Here is a 14972-nt window from a genome sequence, read left to right as displayed (position 1 = left end):
TTTCAGTGAAACAAAAAAAAATTTATTTACAGGGATATCAAAAAAAGGATAGCAATTACCAAAAATATAAAACTGGTAAGAAATAGCAGGCACTTGAGGTGAAAACTGCTAGCTACATAAGGATTTTCTTGTAAACAAAGATTTGACATGAGCAAAGGACACTTTGTTCATCAGGTGACAGCACAGTTCTCAGTCTATTCACCAGTGGTGGCTAAAACTTTGGCACCTGTATAATAAATGTGCTTTTTCACAATACATGGAATTCATCATATTTGGAAAATCATTAGGCTGTTCCATTACCAGAACACTGAGCAGCTTCATATACAGTAGACATTTAACATATATACATACATAGATAAAGACAAAAGGACCTTTGTAGTTCTATTTTTCATAGACGTGGGATCAGAATTTCAGGACTACAAAGAGATAGAGTGCAATTGTGAGCAAATTTATAACCAAGTCCCTCCCAAAAAACTCCAAAACTAATGTGTCCCCAGATTAAAAAAAAACTAACTATAAACATAAAACAAATGTTCTGTATCTTTATAACAAAGACATTCAATATGGCCATCAGACTGATGTGGGTAACTAGGACATTTTGGTAATTTCAAAGTTGGTAAAAGACTTATAAATTAAAGAGTGTATAGCCTGTGTATAAAAGGGTAAAATCACCCCCTTCGTCATCTTAAAGAGAACTTTCAACAAGGCAAACACTTGTATGGGAATGCTCTAGTGGCTTGACCCCAACTTATATGCCACTTGCTAGTTCTAGGGCAGTGAAGCTGAACCCATTCACTGAATCTCAGATCTGAAATAAGCATGTGGTCTACGAGTTCTGGAAAAGCAGTAAAGTATTCTCTACCACTCCAGAAATGAGAATTCTGTGTCACATAGAAGTCAGGGTTAGGTCCCCTCAACTATATCTGGGAACATTTGTAGAGCCTTTATGAGTATCCATGCTCAGATTTGACATAGGAAAAAAACCTATAAACATGTCTCCCAGCTCCTAACTAGTTAACCCTAACAGACCCATGTTTCTAGGAGTCTGTTTCACCATAGAAGAGTATGTTCCACTGGGGAACTACTAGTAATTCAAGGTACAGCCATAAGAGAAGATACACAATATATAAATATCACATTTTTTTTTTTTTTAATTTCCAAATGGAGAAAAGGTCCAATTTTTAAATGTTAGACTGTTAAAGGTTTTTTTATGTACTAATATTGCTAATTATTCTTGGTTTGAATCAGTACAACATATTGCTGTTTAAATCAAAATCATCAAATACTATTACAATAAAAAAATAAGGAATAGTTAAAAATAAATTAGCGCACCCAACAAAATGTGTTGTACACATACCTTCACAATAACTGACAGAAGTGTATAGCAACTGTGTATCCTGCAAGCATCAGAGGCACATTTGCAAGAAAGTATCTGTGCACGTGACTACTGTATATATTCTGATCACAGAATGCTTACAGCATAGATAAAAGATCATTTTGCCCAGCACCATAGCATGCTAGAAGTCTAAATATACGCTTTAAAATGTAAAATAGCCTTAACAAGGGCACCAGGCCACTCAACTACTTAAAGTCTAGTAACACCAATTCCTAAGATTGAAACACAGTAAGGGCCCTACAATACATTTGCAGACACAGAGGAATGTGCACAGCAAAGAGTCATGTGGCAAAGGGGCACAGGTTTGCTGAATCTAGGTACACAGACATATAAAATAAACATATTAAGATTAACTGATTAAACGTGATGGTTTTCATTTGTTGCTTGGAGATGCTCCTTAAAGCAAGCTTTGTGGCTGGTAGTCCATTGCCAACTTGCAGAACTTAAAGTAAACCTGATCTTCTGACAAACTCGATTTTGTCCTTAAAAGTGCTTAAGCCAACAATAAGGTTTGTAGTGCAGACATCTACCAGTCCCATTAGAAATCCAGTGGGTCTGTGGATCTCCATTGATCCTAGATCATGACTGTACACAGGGACTCAACTGTCTTCCAAGTCATGAATAAGCGCTGTTCCTTTCCAGCGCTAAGCCTGGCTCTATTGTTCTAGTGTCAAATCCTAAAGACACAGTGTACAGAATATGCTGTATTTTCTCACTGACAGTGGTGGGGCAGAGTCCACAGAGGGGACCGAGCTTAGTCTTAGATTGAAAGGAAGTAAGGCCCGTGTACAGGCAATTCAAGGGCTAATGCAAGTATTTAGTGCCCCCTGTACCTCTCAAAAAGGATCATAGTTGTCACCATCTCAGCTGCAGGTTCTCACATCTCAACAATTAGGCTCCAGTAGGGGGCGAAACATTCCGGAGAGTAGCTGGATATTGTTCTCAACAGCGCTAGAACAATAAAGTTGGTTTTTATGCCTAAAGCAACAGAGGCATGTAGCTTCCTGTCATGCTACAGGGGTAAAAAACAAAACAAAAAAAAACAATACTCAATGGATTTGCAGGTGTGAAAGTGACAACATGTTTTGCTTTGAAAGCGGAAGTGATGTAACAGGCTAACAGGTGGGGAGCCTCACTATCATCATTCACTGTGTGCGCTGCTAGTAATACGGAGTAATGTCTGCTTCAAAAAGGGCAAATTGTCGGTGCCCGCTTAGCTACCGCCTCTGACTGGAGGTGCCACCACGTACAGTATCAAAAGGTTATGACGGCATATACAGTTTCCGGGAAAACATTGTTTGAGAAGTAGAAGCACGGTCAACATGATCAAATGACTGAAAGACAAAAAAAAAGGACATTGCGCAGGATTGTGACCCAGAATAAGAAAACAACTGCTGCAAAAGTGACTGCAGAGCTCACTCTCAGTCCGGTGAAGACAGATTGAGCTCTGCAGTCACTTTTGCATCATTTGTTTATGTCTGGGTCACAATCTTGCACAATTTCCTTTTGTCGCTTTCAGTCACTTGACCGTGTCGAATGTGCTTATGCTCATCAGACGTTGGTTTCCCGGAAATGGTATATGCCGTCATAACCTTTGATACTCTACCTGGCAACATGGCAAATAAATTAGTAACTTCAGTCACAGAGACACCAGCTAAGCGGGCACCAACAATTTGCCCTCTTTGAAGCCAAGTAAGCTTTGACATGACTCCGTATTACTAGCAGCGCTCACAGTGAATGACGAAAATGAGGCTTCCCACCTGTTCGTGTTGAAAGCAGAAGTGATGTAACATTTTTTCTCTTTTGCAGTGCTAACAGGTCACAATGTTCACACCTGCAAATTATGTACTGTATCCATTTTTTTTGTCTAACCCCTGCATGTTAACGCAGGTTCTTTTTGGCACTATAAGGTGACTGAACTACAAACATTTTATTACCTTACGCACGCTTTAGACAAAAGGCAGGACCCCTTTAAAATCTAATTCCACCTTCTGATTTGGTAAGACAAGGAAAAATCAAACAATACAAGTAGTATTCAATATCAGTTTGATTTGTTATGCTTGTAAAGGCTGAAAAGGTATCCAATAAGACCAGCAAGAAGTGTAAACATTTTAAGAACGTCTATACAACACGCTTCTATAGGACAACACACTTACTCTTATGTCCTTTTTACCTAGTAGAAAATTATCAAAGAACAAGATGAATATAATTTGTCTTCCTTGCCTTACATGCTTGTGCGGAGTACAAGAAGGTGGATTCAAACCTTAGTGTAGGCTGTTTTATGCTTGTCTATGAAAAAAGCATCAAGTGCTGACAGCTCATTCAGGGTTTGGGTAACATTTTAGCAAAAGCAAAGAACTTTCAAAACACTGCTAATGAACACCCAAAACCTATATATGGAATACAATGGGGTTGATTTACATAAACAGGAGAGTGCAAAATCTGGTGCAGCTGTGCATGGTATTGGTTTCTAATTTCAATTTGTTCAATTAACCTTTGACAAAAACCTGGAAGCCGATTGGTTTCTATAAAGATCTGCATCAGATTATGCACTCTCCATCTTTAGTAACCCAACCCACATGTCTGTAGGAATACATTGTTAATGTCTCTGGGGCTGACACGAATGACCACTTGGTCTTTTTCTGCCGTTGCTTTTCTATGTTTCTATGCTTATTCAAGAACAAGTGCAAGGATAAAATTGATGTGCAAATGTAAGTACCCACAGCAACCAATCACAGTCTATTTTATTTTGGCCTGATTTTAGTAAAGTGAATAGGCTCTTGGCATTATTCATAGAATAAACCCACACAAGAAATGTCAAAACAGGCACTGCAGCATGACAGTAGAGCTCTCCAATCACATTCCACTACCTACACCCTTCCCTGTGATCAACTGTACAATACAATACACAAGTATGGAACATTAGGGTTTGCCCAGGTGCAAGACTCCAGAATTCTGATGCCATGAAAAACACACATTAAAGTTTGCTACACACAAGTAAATCCTGAGCTGCACATTTCCCACAGACTGCTCACATCTCTTTGGCTTTTCGGTAGCTGCTTCACTACAAAAAAAATGCATAGTATTAGGAGCTCTAGAAATTATGGCCCAACGGTGAACTGGAAGGTGCATCAGAGTCTAACAGAAGTCAAACAGCAAAGATGAACAGGAGACAGATCCAGAATCCCCAATCCCAATCATCAAAAAAAAAAATTAAAAAATACTCAATAGAGTAACAAGCTTATAGGGTACTAGGGACATAAACTGGACTCATTAGTACTGAACAATTGTGCAAACGTTGCATGTTGAACACTACCAAAGTGTGCACAAAGGCACGCAGCCTGTGAAAGGTGGAGCACAGCAATGCGGCGGCTTCTCAGACTCTGGTTTGAGGTGTAAAAGTTTAGTATAGACAAAGGCACAGAAAAAAAAAAAATAAAGGATATGGGAGAATTGTAGAAGGAACCGTTAAAAAGTGGAGTGGCAATTTCCCATTACTTCCAACCATGCAGGATTCTGATCTCTCTTTAATTACAGAGATTAGTCTCTATCTGGATGCCTGGTAAAGTAAGACTTTATTTTCCTAGGATGAGATCAAGGAATTAAGAGTAAGGGAATGTGACAGCGATAAGAGGCAGAAGAGCAATATATAGAGAGGTAAGGTATTTAGCCCCATCCATTAAATTCTAGTTCCAGGAATCCAGCCCTTCTATTTAGTCATGTGTAACAGCACTGTACAGCAGACAAAGGGAGGGGCCTCAGTAAACCACACCTAATATTACTGATTAATTAGAATGACCTAAAGACTGGTAGCAAGGAGACACGTGGCTTTTCCAGGCAAAAGAATAAAACAAATTTTAAAGAAAAAAACAACTGTATCTGTAGAGTGAGACATATCTATAGATCTGCATGTACTTGTACACATGGACACATCCCGTCAGATACAGTGACAGACAGCAACACATATCCAATATTTACAGATGACGGACACTGTGAAGGCATGCCTTGTAACACACAGCCAGTGTGAGCAGGAAAGTAAAATTCAGTGTTTTCAGCTTTCTTTGAGGACGTGGGTGGAGCGAGTTCCTCAGATATACTCCTTGTTTCCATTGGTTACATCTCTGATTCAGACTGAACCACCTTCTTCTTCGCTCGTGGTCTACTGCTCTTTGCAGATCCCTGCAATTCAATCACATGAACAATTACAAGAGGTCAGGCACTGAATGAAATGCTGCAGAGTCAGCCAAGACTGGCTGGGGGAGGGGGCTCTTTTAAACAGCAATGAAAAATCATGGAACAGCACATACACAATACAGTCATGAAGATCAGGGTATAAGACATCCATATCATCATATCTATAATATACAGGTCTCATACCCAGAGTGTCATGGATGTACTGTCATATCAGAATAAACCGCTGCATAGATCTGCCTAGAACACATGTCAAACAGCTATGATGACCCAGGAACATGTTTCTTAAGGGTCCATTCACACCAGATGCGGTAGGACTGCTCTGAGTGGTTATTCCAGTGCAGTCCCACCACAGGACAGGCAAAAGGAAAAATGCCTTCTCTCCTGTGTGCTGCAGTAGTGTGCGGACACAGTGCACTGAAGAAAGAGTAGCGCATGCTTCTTTTTTTCCAGCACAGCTCGAGACACCACCTCACATCACATGGTGGCCAATTGAACTGTGTGACATTTCAATAAAGTTTGTAAGCAAACAACAAAAAAACAAAAGAAAACCAGTGCACCACACAGCACACCAGCCGCTGTATTATAAAGCGGCGGCTGGTGTGAATGGACCCTAAATGTTATATTAGGCTTTTCTCGCACAGGTTATGCAATCAGGTCTGACTGTTAGTTTTTCAGGTGGACCTGATCGATTGGCCCATGTAATCCTTTAGACCGGAAGTCAGTTTACAACCACTTACCCCCAATCTGGACAGATCAGAGCAGAGCAGACATGGACCTGTCATCTGCCCACTCTGTTCTGCTCAGCGGGGGATCAGTGGATCCTGTGAGGGGGGGGCAGAGTTGGTAAGCTGCATCATGTGTGTCTATGGACACACAGCCCAGCTTGGGAGCGAGCCTACATGTCTAGCCCCCCTAGTAAGTGATTTGTTATGGCGGCAGACACAGAAAAACAGGAACAGAAAGCACTGTCAAGAGACACCAGAGGAAGAGGTTCGGGGCAACTCTGTTCAACATCATTGCAGAGTAAGTATACCACGTTTATTAATTTTAATTTAAAAAAAAAAAAAAAAAAAACACTATCGTAACCTTTATAAATTGCTTTAAAGTAGAATGCCAAGAAAGATCCCAAATATGCAGCTGAAATGCATATAAGTAAACAATTTTCACTGTTAAAAGTGTAACTAAAAGCAAAAAAACTTGGTTATAGATAGAGTGAAGAATTAGAACGCCTGCCAGTTTTCATTGTTCTCTGTGCCCCCGTTAGGGAGATTCACCCTCTCAATGTCTTAAAAAAATGAAAGTAAAAAAAAAAAACCCAAATTTTGAGTTGACACCAGAAGAGTAATAGAAGGTGAAATTTTCCAGTGGGGATACTAGTTCTGAAAACCCTGGTGACATAGGAAATTCCTCCAAAGTGAGGGAATCCTGGTGACTTCCCATTTTGGCTGTGGCACAGGAAGTGAAGGGAAAACTCCCCTATTGGACATAGATTGCTAGTGCTATTGCATTCTGTGGTAAGATGTATGCACATCCTATTCTAGTTTATTGCAAATTGTCTGTATATCAGTCTGTACAATGTGTATAACACCACATGGTGTGTGACCTAGTATAACATAGGACACTGTAAGATACAGAAGTACAGGACCATTTATACGGCATGCTGCCAGGGGTGGACTGACCATTCGGGCATTGCCTGGGGGCCCGTGGTCAGTAAGAGGCCCCATGAGAGGCTCTACAGATGTCAAACAGAGGCAGCATATTTAGGTCTGTCTGAATAATGTTGCTGCCTCAAAACCTGGACACATTATTCAGACAGGAATGTGGCTCTGATCAGGATGTGGCAGAATGGATCGGATGGGGAGGCGGGAGAAACGTGTGCCCAAAGAGCAGAGGACTGCCGCTGACAATGTTGGGAATGGAGGAGGAAGCAGTCTCAGATCCTGGAAGTAGCTCTCCTTTCACTTCACATAGTGGCAGAGCATGTTGGGGTCCCAGGGAGTGGTAGTGCCTTGCCACACGCTGATGGTGATGGAGCTGGTGGGCAGTGGGAAGGTGAGAGGAGTCCATAATATTATTGTTACACTGAATCCTTTACCACAGCTGATGATTGGGGAACCTTGCACCCTGCTAAAAGGAATTTACAGACTGCACTATAAAATTTGAAGTGGGGGGGGGGGGGGGGTGTCACCCAGTGTAGTATTGGGGGGTAGGGGAGCCCCCCTCTCTCACTCCCCTGTCTCTGTCCCCTCCCTCTCTCACTCACTCCCTCTCTCTCATTTCCCCCTCTCCCATTTCCCTCCCCCCCTTCCCAACTGAACTGTCCTCCCTCTCTCTCAGCCCCTCACCTGCCCGCTTTCCTCCTCTCTCACCCCCCTCTCTTTTGAACTGCCTTCCCTCTATCTCAGCCTCCCGTAACCTCCGCCCCTCCTCTGCTCTCTTACCCCCCCACCCTCCATCTCATTTACCCCCTCTTCTCTCACCCACTCCGTCCCATCTCCCCCCCCCCCCCGTACAACCCACATGAAGTCCCTAGTGTGAATGGGCCCAAAGTGCTTCTGAGCAAACCAAGACATACAGTACAGCAGCAATGTGTTGTATAAGAAATGAGGCATAATACAATAGGACTAGGCAGCCTATAGAATCTGCTGCAGGATAGAGTGCTTTTAGCAGTATATATAATGCTAACACAGTGTCTGCAATAGGCCGATTCTCACCTCTCTGCTTAGCCCCTTCTTCTTGGTGACCTTTAGGCTTTGGCTCCTCTGTAATGGTTTTGGAGGCAGACCACCTCGTGTTCTCGCTGAAGTTCTGGTTTCTGAATCAGACCACCTCTCATCCATAGAGTCACTGTCAGCTTGGGACTGAGTGGTATAACCTGCAAAAATAAGTTCAGTTTTTAACAAATCCCAAGCCAGCATTTCATCCACGTGACATATAGAGAATCACAAATCAGCAAAATAAAGTACTTTAAAACAAACAAATGGAAAATTCCACCTGGTCAACAAAAATTCATCTCCTATTAATTCTTGCCCCTTCTTATTCTGTACACTCCCTGCCTTATTCAAGGAAAGTACAAATAGCAAAACCTGTACTTTGTCTATACTAGCTAAGAAACAACCTCACAACAAGAAAACATAGTATTTACTTCAAATAGGCAAGACACTATCCATCGACTCACCAACTCTCACAGAATATTCTATAGCTGGTTCTCATCACTGCTCAGACACAACTTGCACTGCAGACAAGATCCATATCCTGCCACAAGCCCATTACTGCATTCCACAACACTGTTCCTTCAAAAATGTTCCATCCAAACTACAAGCAGAGGCAGGTAAACATTCCACTTTCTACACGTGTTACTGAATTTTTTTTTTTGGCTGTAGTTGATCTACTTTAATGTGAAACTACAGGAAAAAACCAAGAACTGCCTTGTCACTTAGAACTCCAGGAGTAACAAAAACCTCCTTACTGCTGTGGATTGTCCTGAAAGGTGAATTGTGTTGAACTTTTGCTCCTTTTTAGCAAATAAATATAGCCAACACAGACTGCCTGGAGATGTCTGGGTCTGAACAAATGCTGTAACTTGAGATTCACGGCTCCATTTTCAACACACCCATGTGCTGATCAGATTGCATACATTATTATAACCTGTAGATAGCATACAAAACAGGCTGACTGATAAGTCCCTTCCTATGGTTCTTTTTTTCAATGGCAATAATGTATGTTGCAATTTCAATATGTGATTTAATGATATATTCATTTTCTAGATGTAGATTTATGGTAGTTACTTAACCATAGCTATATAAACCACAAAAAAAGAACAGACTTCAAGCTAGTACTATAAAATATAGTGAATTCTCCTTATTCATGACTCACCTATGGGGCGTCGCTGGAGATCAGCTGCATCTGGATAAAGTGGGTCTCTGTAGTGTATTGGGGCATCATCCGGGAGCTCCCGTAAATCCTGCATACTGAAACTGCGCAGACGCCCAACCAGGGCTCCTTGTCCCTAAACATAAAATGTGCTAGTTATAGAAAAACAATGCCATGTTTCAGTATACAACAAAACCAAACACATATGTTAACCACGAATCTTAGCAAATTCAGTGAAACCAACCATTGTAGTAGGCACTGGTTCCCCCAATACATAGCTAAAAGTATGCCAAATAATTCTTCAGTATAGGTGATCAGTCAGTTCATGGTTAGATATACATGAAGGGCCCATTTACATCTACGCAGTGTTAATTGTGTTCCAGTCAAAATGGATGGACTGCCAATACACCCAACATGCTTAAAATTAAATTTTTTTTTTCCCCTAACGCAACAAACTACTGTGTGCTGCAGTGTGCTACAATGTAGGTGTGTTGCCATACTGCATGGGGTGCCATACAAAATGTATGGCACTACAGAATGTTACACGCTACCAGAATGCAAAGGTGTGCATACAGCCAAATCCATTTTCTACACTTATCCCCTTGACGCCGACGTAACACAAATATGCGGCCTCACAGAACTGGGCTGTTTTCCGTGGGCCACATATTTGCGTACCTGTCTGTGCTGGGAGCATGCTGCACGGCGTGCTCCCAGCACAAAGACCGCGGTGTCACTGAGAGCCCTGGGTCCCGTTCTAACAATCGGGACCCGGGACTCCCGATTCCTGGTCACATGATTGCTGTGATAGCCTCTGATTGGCGATCACAGTGACCGGTCACTGTACATCCCCGCCCACTTGTTTTTTTCTCTCTCTATGAATGGAGGAGAGAGATACATTGTATCTTTCTAATTCCTAACAGAGGGGAAAAAAAAAAAAAAAACAAAAACAAAAAAAACACCACACTTTTTTTTTTTTACAAATATTAAAATAAAGAAAAAAATACCTAGATCAAGGCTTGATCTAGTTCAGTGCCAGGGTTAGTGTTTGGGTCAAGGTCAGGATTTAAAGGTAAGGTCAAAAAAAAAAAAAAAAATACAAACAAAAATGTGCACTATTGTTTATGAGCTTGTACTACGGGTACAAACAACAAATAACATACCGTACTTATTTTTGGTTGTTCTTTGGTGGTAGGTTATGGTACTAACAAGAAACACAGCTAAATTTAAAAAAAAAAAAAAAAATATATATATATATATATATATATATATATATATATATATATATATATATATATATATAATATCAGGCTATATCCATTACCATTTACCACCAAATGAAAGCCCAATTTGTCCTGAAAAAAAAAAAACATGGGATAATCCACCTGGATGTACAAAGTAGTTGTGATATGTACAGTTTTACTAACACATGTCAACGTTGCAAAATTGTGCTTAGGCATTTAGATTTGTTTTACACTTAGGCGTGAAGGGGTTAATGACAAACTCTTTACCACATAACATAATCCCCTGTAATTGCTCAATTCAACTGTAAACAACTACATGTCCACATGTACCTTAAAGCAGTATTAAACCCCAAACCTAAAATGTAATATATTGCAGTTTACCAATCCTAAAATGTGGTGGCTGCATTAGTTTTCATTTTTTAGGCCCCCCTTCCCCCACCTCTGTATTCACCTGATGATCTCACCAGTGACACACCTCCTATATTAGAGGGCCCCCACTCTGGGTGAAGGAGCACAGACGGAACCTTTGGACAGCAGCATTGTTAATCTTGGGGGAGGGAAGTGTTAGATGAACTAGTAGATATCGATATACTAAAATTGTAGCTGAACTCCAGTTAACACTTTAGAATCAGTTACAGCGATTGCAACATTTTTGTTCCTTTTAGGATAAAGGTTTTACATAAATAAAAGCTGGTCATAGTAAGCACTCCTGTCAGTGGTAAATGGTTTGTCTCAACCCTCTAGCTGCTATATCTGCAAGACAGTTTGTTTTGTTGAAAAACAGACTTACTGGCTGGATCACCAAATGAAAATAAAGGGAAAAAAAGACAAAACAAAAAACAAATGCAGCCATCACATCTAAGAATTTGTGAGTTGCAATATAATAAAATTTTGCTATTGCAGTTTAATAACACTTCAAATTCAATATATAATTAAAAACATATGTAGGCTACCATTGCTGACCTCTGGCTGTCTGGCAGTCCATTGTTCAAATACTGATCTGGTACAAGTATACAGATTCAAAATTCCTGATCTACACACTCATTACAGGTCAGTAACTGAAACGTTTTTAAAAATGACTGATCACCACAACTAGAATTTTCAATGCGGAAGTCAGCATTCTTTCAGTACAGGTTTCAAAGCAAAAACAGGATTTTTTTTTTTTTTATTTTATTGATGTGCTCTGCTTACATAATGCAAGCAGAGCAGACAGCGGTGACCGATAGCCACTGCTCTCTGCTCAGAGCTGGAGGAAGAACCGAGCGTTTAGTAGTGTTTGATTGCTCAGTTCTCACCTTTAGATCGAGCAGAGGACAGATGCAGCATCAGATTAATGCTGCAACCACCTAGGTAAGCATGATGGCAGAAAAAAAAAAAAAAAAAAAAAAAAAAAAAAAAAAAAAAAAAAAGGGAAGAAGCACACCACACACTTCTTTTTCAAGGACAGCCCCTAAAATGCAGACTGATTAAGGCTAGCCATAGACAATTTGGGGTTTATTTACTAAAGCTGGAGAGTCCAAAATTAGACTCCCTTCTGCATAGAAACCAATCAGCTTCTAACCTCAGCTTGTTCAATGAAGCTTTGGCAATGAAACCTGGAAGCTGATTGGTTTCTATGCAGAAGGGAGTCCGATTCTGGACTCTCCAGCTTTAGTAAATAAACCCCTTTGTGACCAAAACACACAAGCAAGGTGGATGGAGGATTCCTCCCCTCTGTGCTATTGTGTAATGACAGCAGGGATTCCTCTGCTATCAAAAAACACTAATCAGCGCTGCAGCTGCTGATCAAATGATAATTTTCCAACATTCCCATTCAACAAAGTCAATAAAGCTGATGTTACTGATAAAGTGTTTTATTCATTTTTTTTTTAATTATTCTGATATTTTGGATCAGATGTTATGTCGATTCATCTATGAAACTGCATTTGGTATTTTTTCCCTTTTAAGTTGGAATCCTCAGGTATCACATGTGTGTTGGAGATTGTATGGGGCCAATATGCATTGCTATACTCCTCCTTTACAAGCTTGACAAAAAGCATGGATATGCTCACAACTGTTGCTGGTACTTTATACTTTCTTTGACTTCATAAACTACAAGTGTGCTTCAACTTTTTGTGTGGACTGTATTATCTTTTTTGTTTACAAGTTTGTTCGGTACAGAGATTGTGAATGCTAATTAAAATAATAATATTCTCACATTAATAATTGTAAATCTGAGCACATTGGTAAAAGTTCTTGTATATAACCTATTCACAGTTGAACCTTTTGCTATAAACATTTTACTGTATCAAAACCTGCCATATGGACTACTTTATTTACATTCTTGTTAAGCTGTCACAAGCAGTCCCTTGTACATATTACACAATAGTACACATTTATTAGATTTGGAATTTCACCACCAGGGGGAACCAAGTTACCTGAATGTCTTGGCTGTGAGTAATTCAGACTCATTCGTGTCGGATTCTGTTCTGAATGCTTGTATGTTTTTTGTATCCTGTCTAGTTCCCACCATGATATTGTATAAATTAACTGGATGTGTAGCCCTTATCTACTTGGGGATGTTCAGGAGGAATTTCCTTCTGATTTATAGTCATATTTGTTGTAACTGTAGAATATATATTTCTGTTCAATTCCATTTATTTAGGGGGGGGGGGGGAATCGTTTTATACATGTGCTTAGCCATCTGCTGCAAAATACTATTTTTCTAAATGGAGCAGACAGACACACATCAGCTGTCATGGTCAGGTGACAAGCCTCTCTACCAATCAGATTTCTCTCTGCTGCATTAACCAGAGAGAATGCCATGGGATACCGGAGGCTCCACATTGGGGCAGACATTTTAATAAATGGTATAGCTTACAGAACCCCTTTATGAAAACAATATTTCACCAATGTTCACTGTTCTGTGTATTCACTTGGTATTTTAATAGGAAAACCTCCCAAAAAAAACTTATCATGAAGTACCTTAGTGGCTGCCTGCACGGCAGCACTAGCGGCAATATTCAGACCCTTTCGACCAAGAGTGACCACAGACTCGTAGCCTCGTTCCTTTGCTTGTACAATATAAGAATCTATCTCCTAGGAAGAAAAACAGAGATTCAGGTCATGAGTCATGCTCAGCAGGAAAGGGGTTAACACTGAGCTATTTACAGGTCTCAGACACTCTTCCAGCAGCTGTTCTCTGAGAGGAGAAACAGGTCAGGACAGAAGAAGCTGCTGGAATCTGGGAGTAGCCTGAAGGCAGCTCCATCACTGAGGACTCATATCACAGCCCAGTGTGGAGAGGCTCATAACAGCAGAAGGAAAACTATTAGAGTTCACAAGAAGTGTGTTTGTCATGTGCCATCCTATCAAAGCAGGTATAGAAAATGGGAAACTCGCACAACTGGCCTACACTGAAAGTATATAGTATGGCATGGTGTACTGTTATCAGCCATACAAAAGTGTAATGCATAAAAGAGTCAACTATTATATGTGTGAAAGAACACAGGATAGCAATCAGGAGAGCGTAATCAGCATATCATTCAGAGTGAATGGTCGAGTATGGACGGGGAGAATAATAATGAAGCCATGCAGAATAAAAAAGCAAAAGAGACACAGAAAGGGGGATTTAAAACAGAAGCATGAAAAAGGTATACATGATGTGGCAGTACAAAGTGCATTCTTTAGGCACTCTTAAAGGATTTTTTTTTTTTTTTTTTAAATACTTAAAAGCACTGTGTGTAACTGCAATTTGTTTGGCACCTAGACAGACAACATTAAGCCTTATACTGCTAGTTGGGGCCATCCCCGTGCTCCAAAATGTTATTGCAGCCAGACATGGAATCCCTCAGTGTAGATAAGAGTGAATGGAAACAACCAAACATCTCACATGACAATCGCTCATGTCATCGACCATTGTACAGCTCTCCTACGACAGCCCTTTGCAGCACTGTAAGCAAAGAGTAGCCAAGGCTACAGAGCACAAATTAAATGTGCTGCAATAGTGGGTGTGGCAAGGTCCAACTCTTCACCCCACTGAACCTTAAACCAGCCATAGACAGATTAAAATCCAGCCAGTTAAGGCAGAACAACCAGCCTACCAGGTTTCTTAGGTTCGTTCACTTCCGGTGGATATAGCCGCCAGCAGTGATCATTGTATTTTGGTGGTGGGGAAACAGAATACAGTAGTGCAAAGGAGGGACTCCCCCATCAACACAGTTAATCAAGAAATGTTCTTCCCTTCAGCCTGTGGCTGAAGGAAAGAAAATTGCACAATGAATGGCCTG

At 40.5% G+C, this 14972-nt stretch overlaps 1 protein-coding gene across 1 annotated transcript in view; it reads right to left on the bottom strand.

The window, feature by feature from the left end:
- Positions 1–14972, bottom strand: part of REEP4 (receptor accessory protein 4) — a 34234-nt gene continuing 19262 nt past the window's right edge. Inside the window, exons 5-8 of the mRNA XM_089658707.1 lie at positions 13669–13782; positions 9467–9599; positions 8305–8465; positions 1–5575 (exon numbers count right to left, since the gene is read on the bottom strand). Coding sequence (XP_089514833.1) covers positions 5510–5575; positions 8305–8465; positions 9467–9599; positions 13669–13782 — 474 coding nt within the window. The 3' untranslated portion in view covers positions 1–5509. The remainder of the gene's footprint in view (positions 5576–8304; positions 8466–9466; positions 9600–13668; positions 13783–14972) is intronic.

The sequence above is a fragment of the Staurois parvus genome, unplaced genomic scaffold (genome assembly GCF_062004578.1).
Source record: "Staurois parvus isolate SC_StPar_1 unplaced genomic scaffold, SC_StPar_1.0 ptg001090l, whole genome shotgun sequence".
Taxonomy (NCBI): domain Eukaryota; kingdom Metazoa; phylum Chordata; class Amphibia; order Anura; family Ranidae; genus Staurois; species Staurois parvus.
The sequence above is the reverse complement of the archived record's forward strand: the minus strand, read 5'-3'. Positions and strand labels throughout refer to the sequence as shown.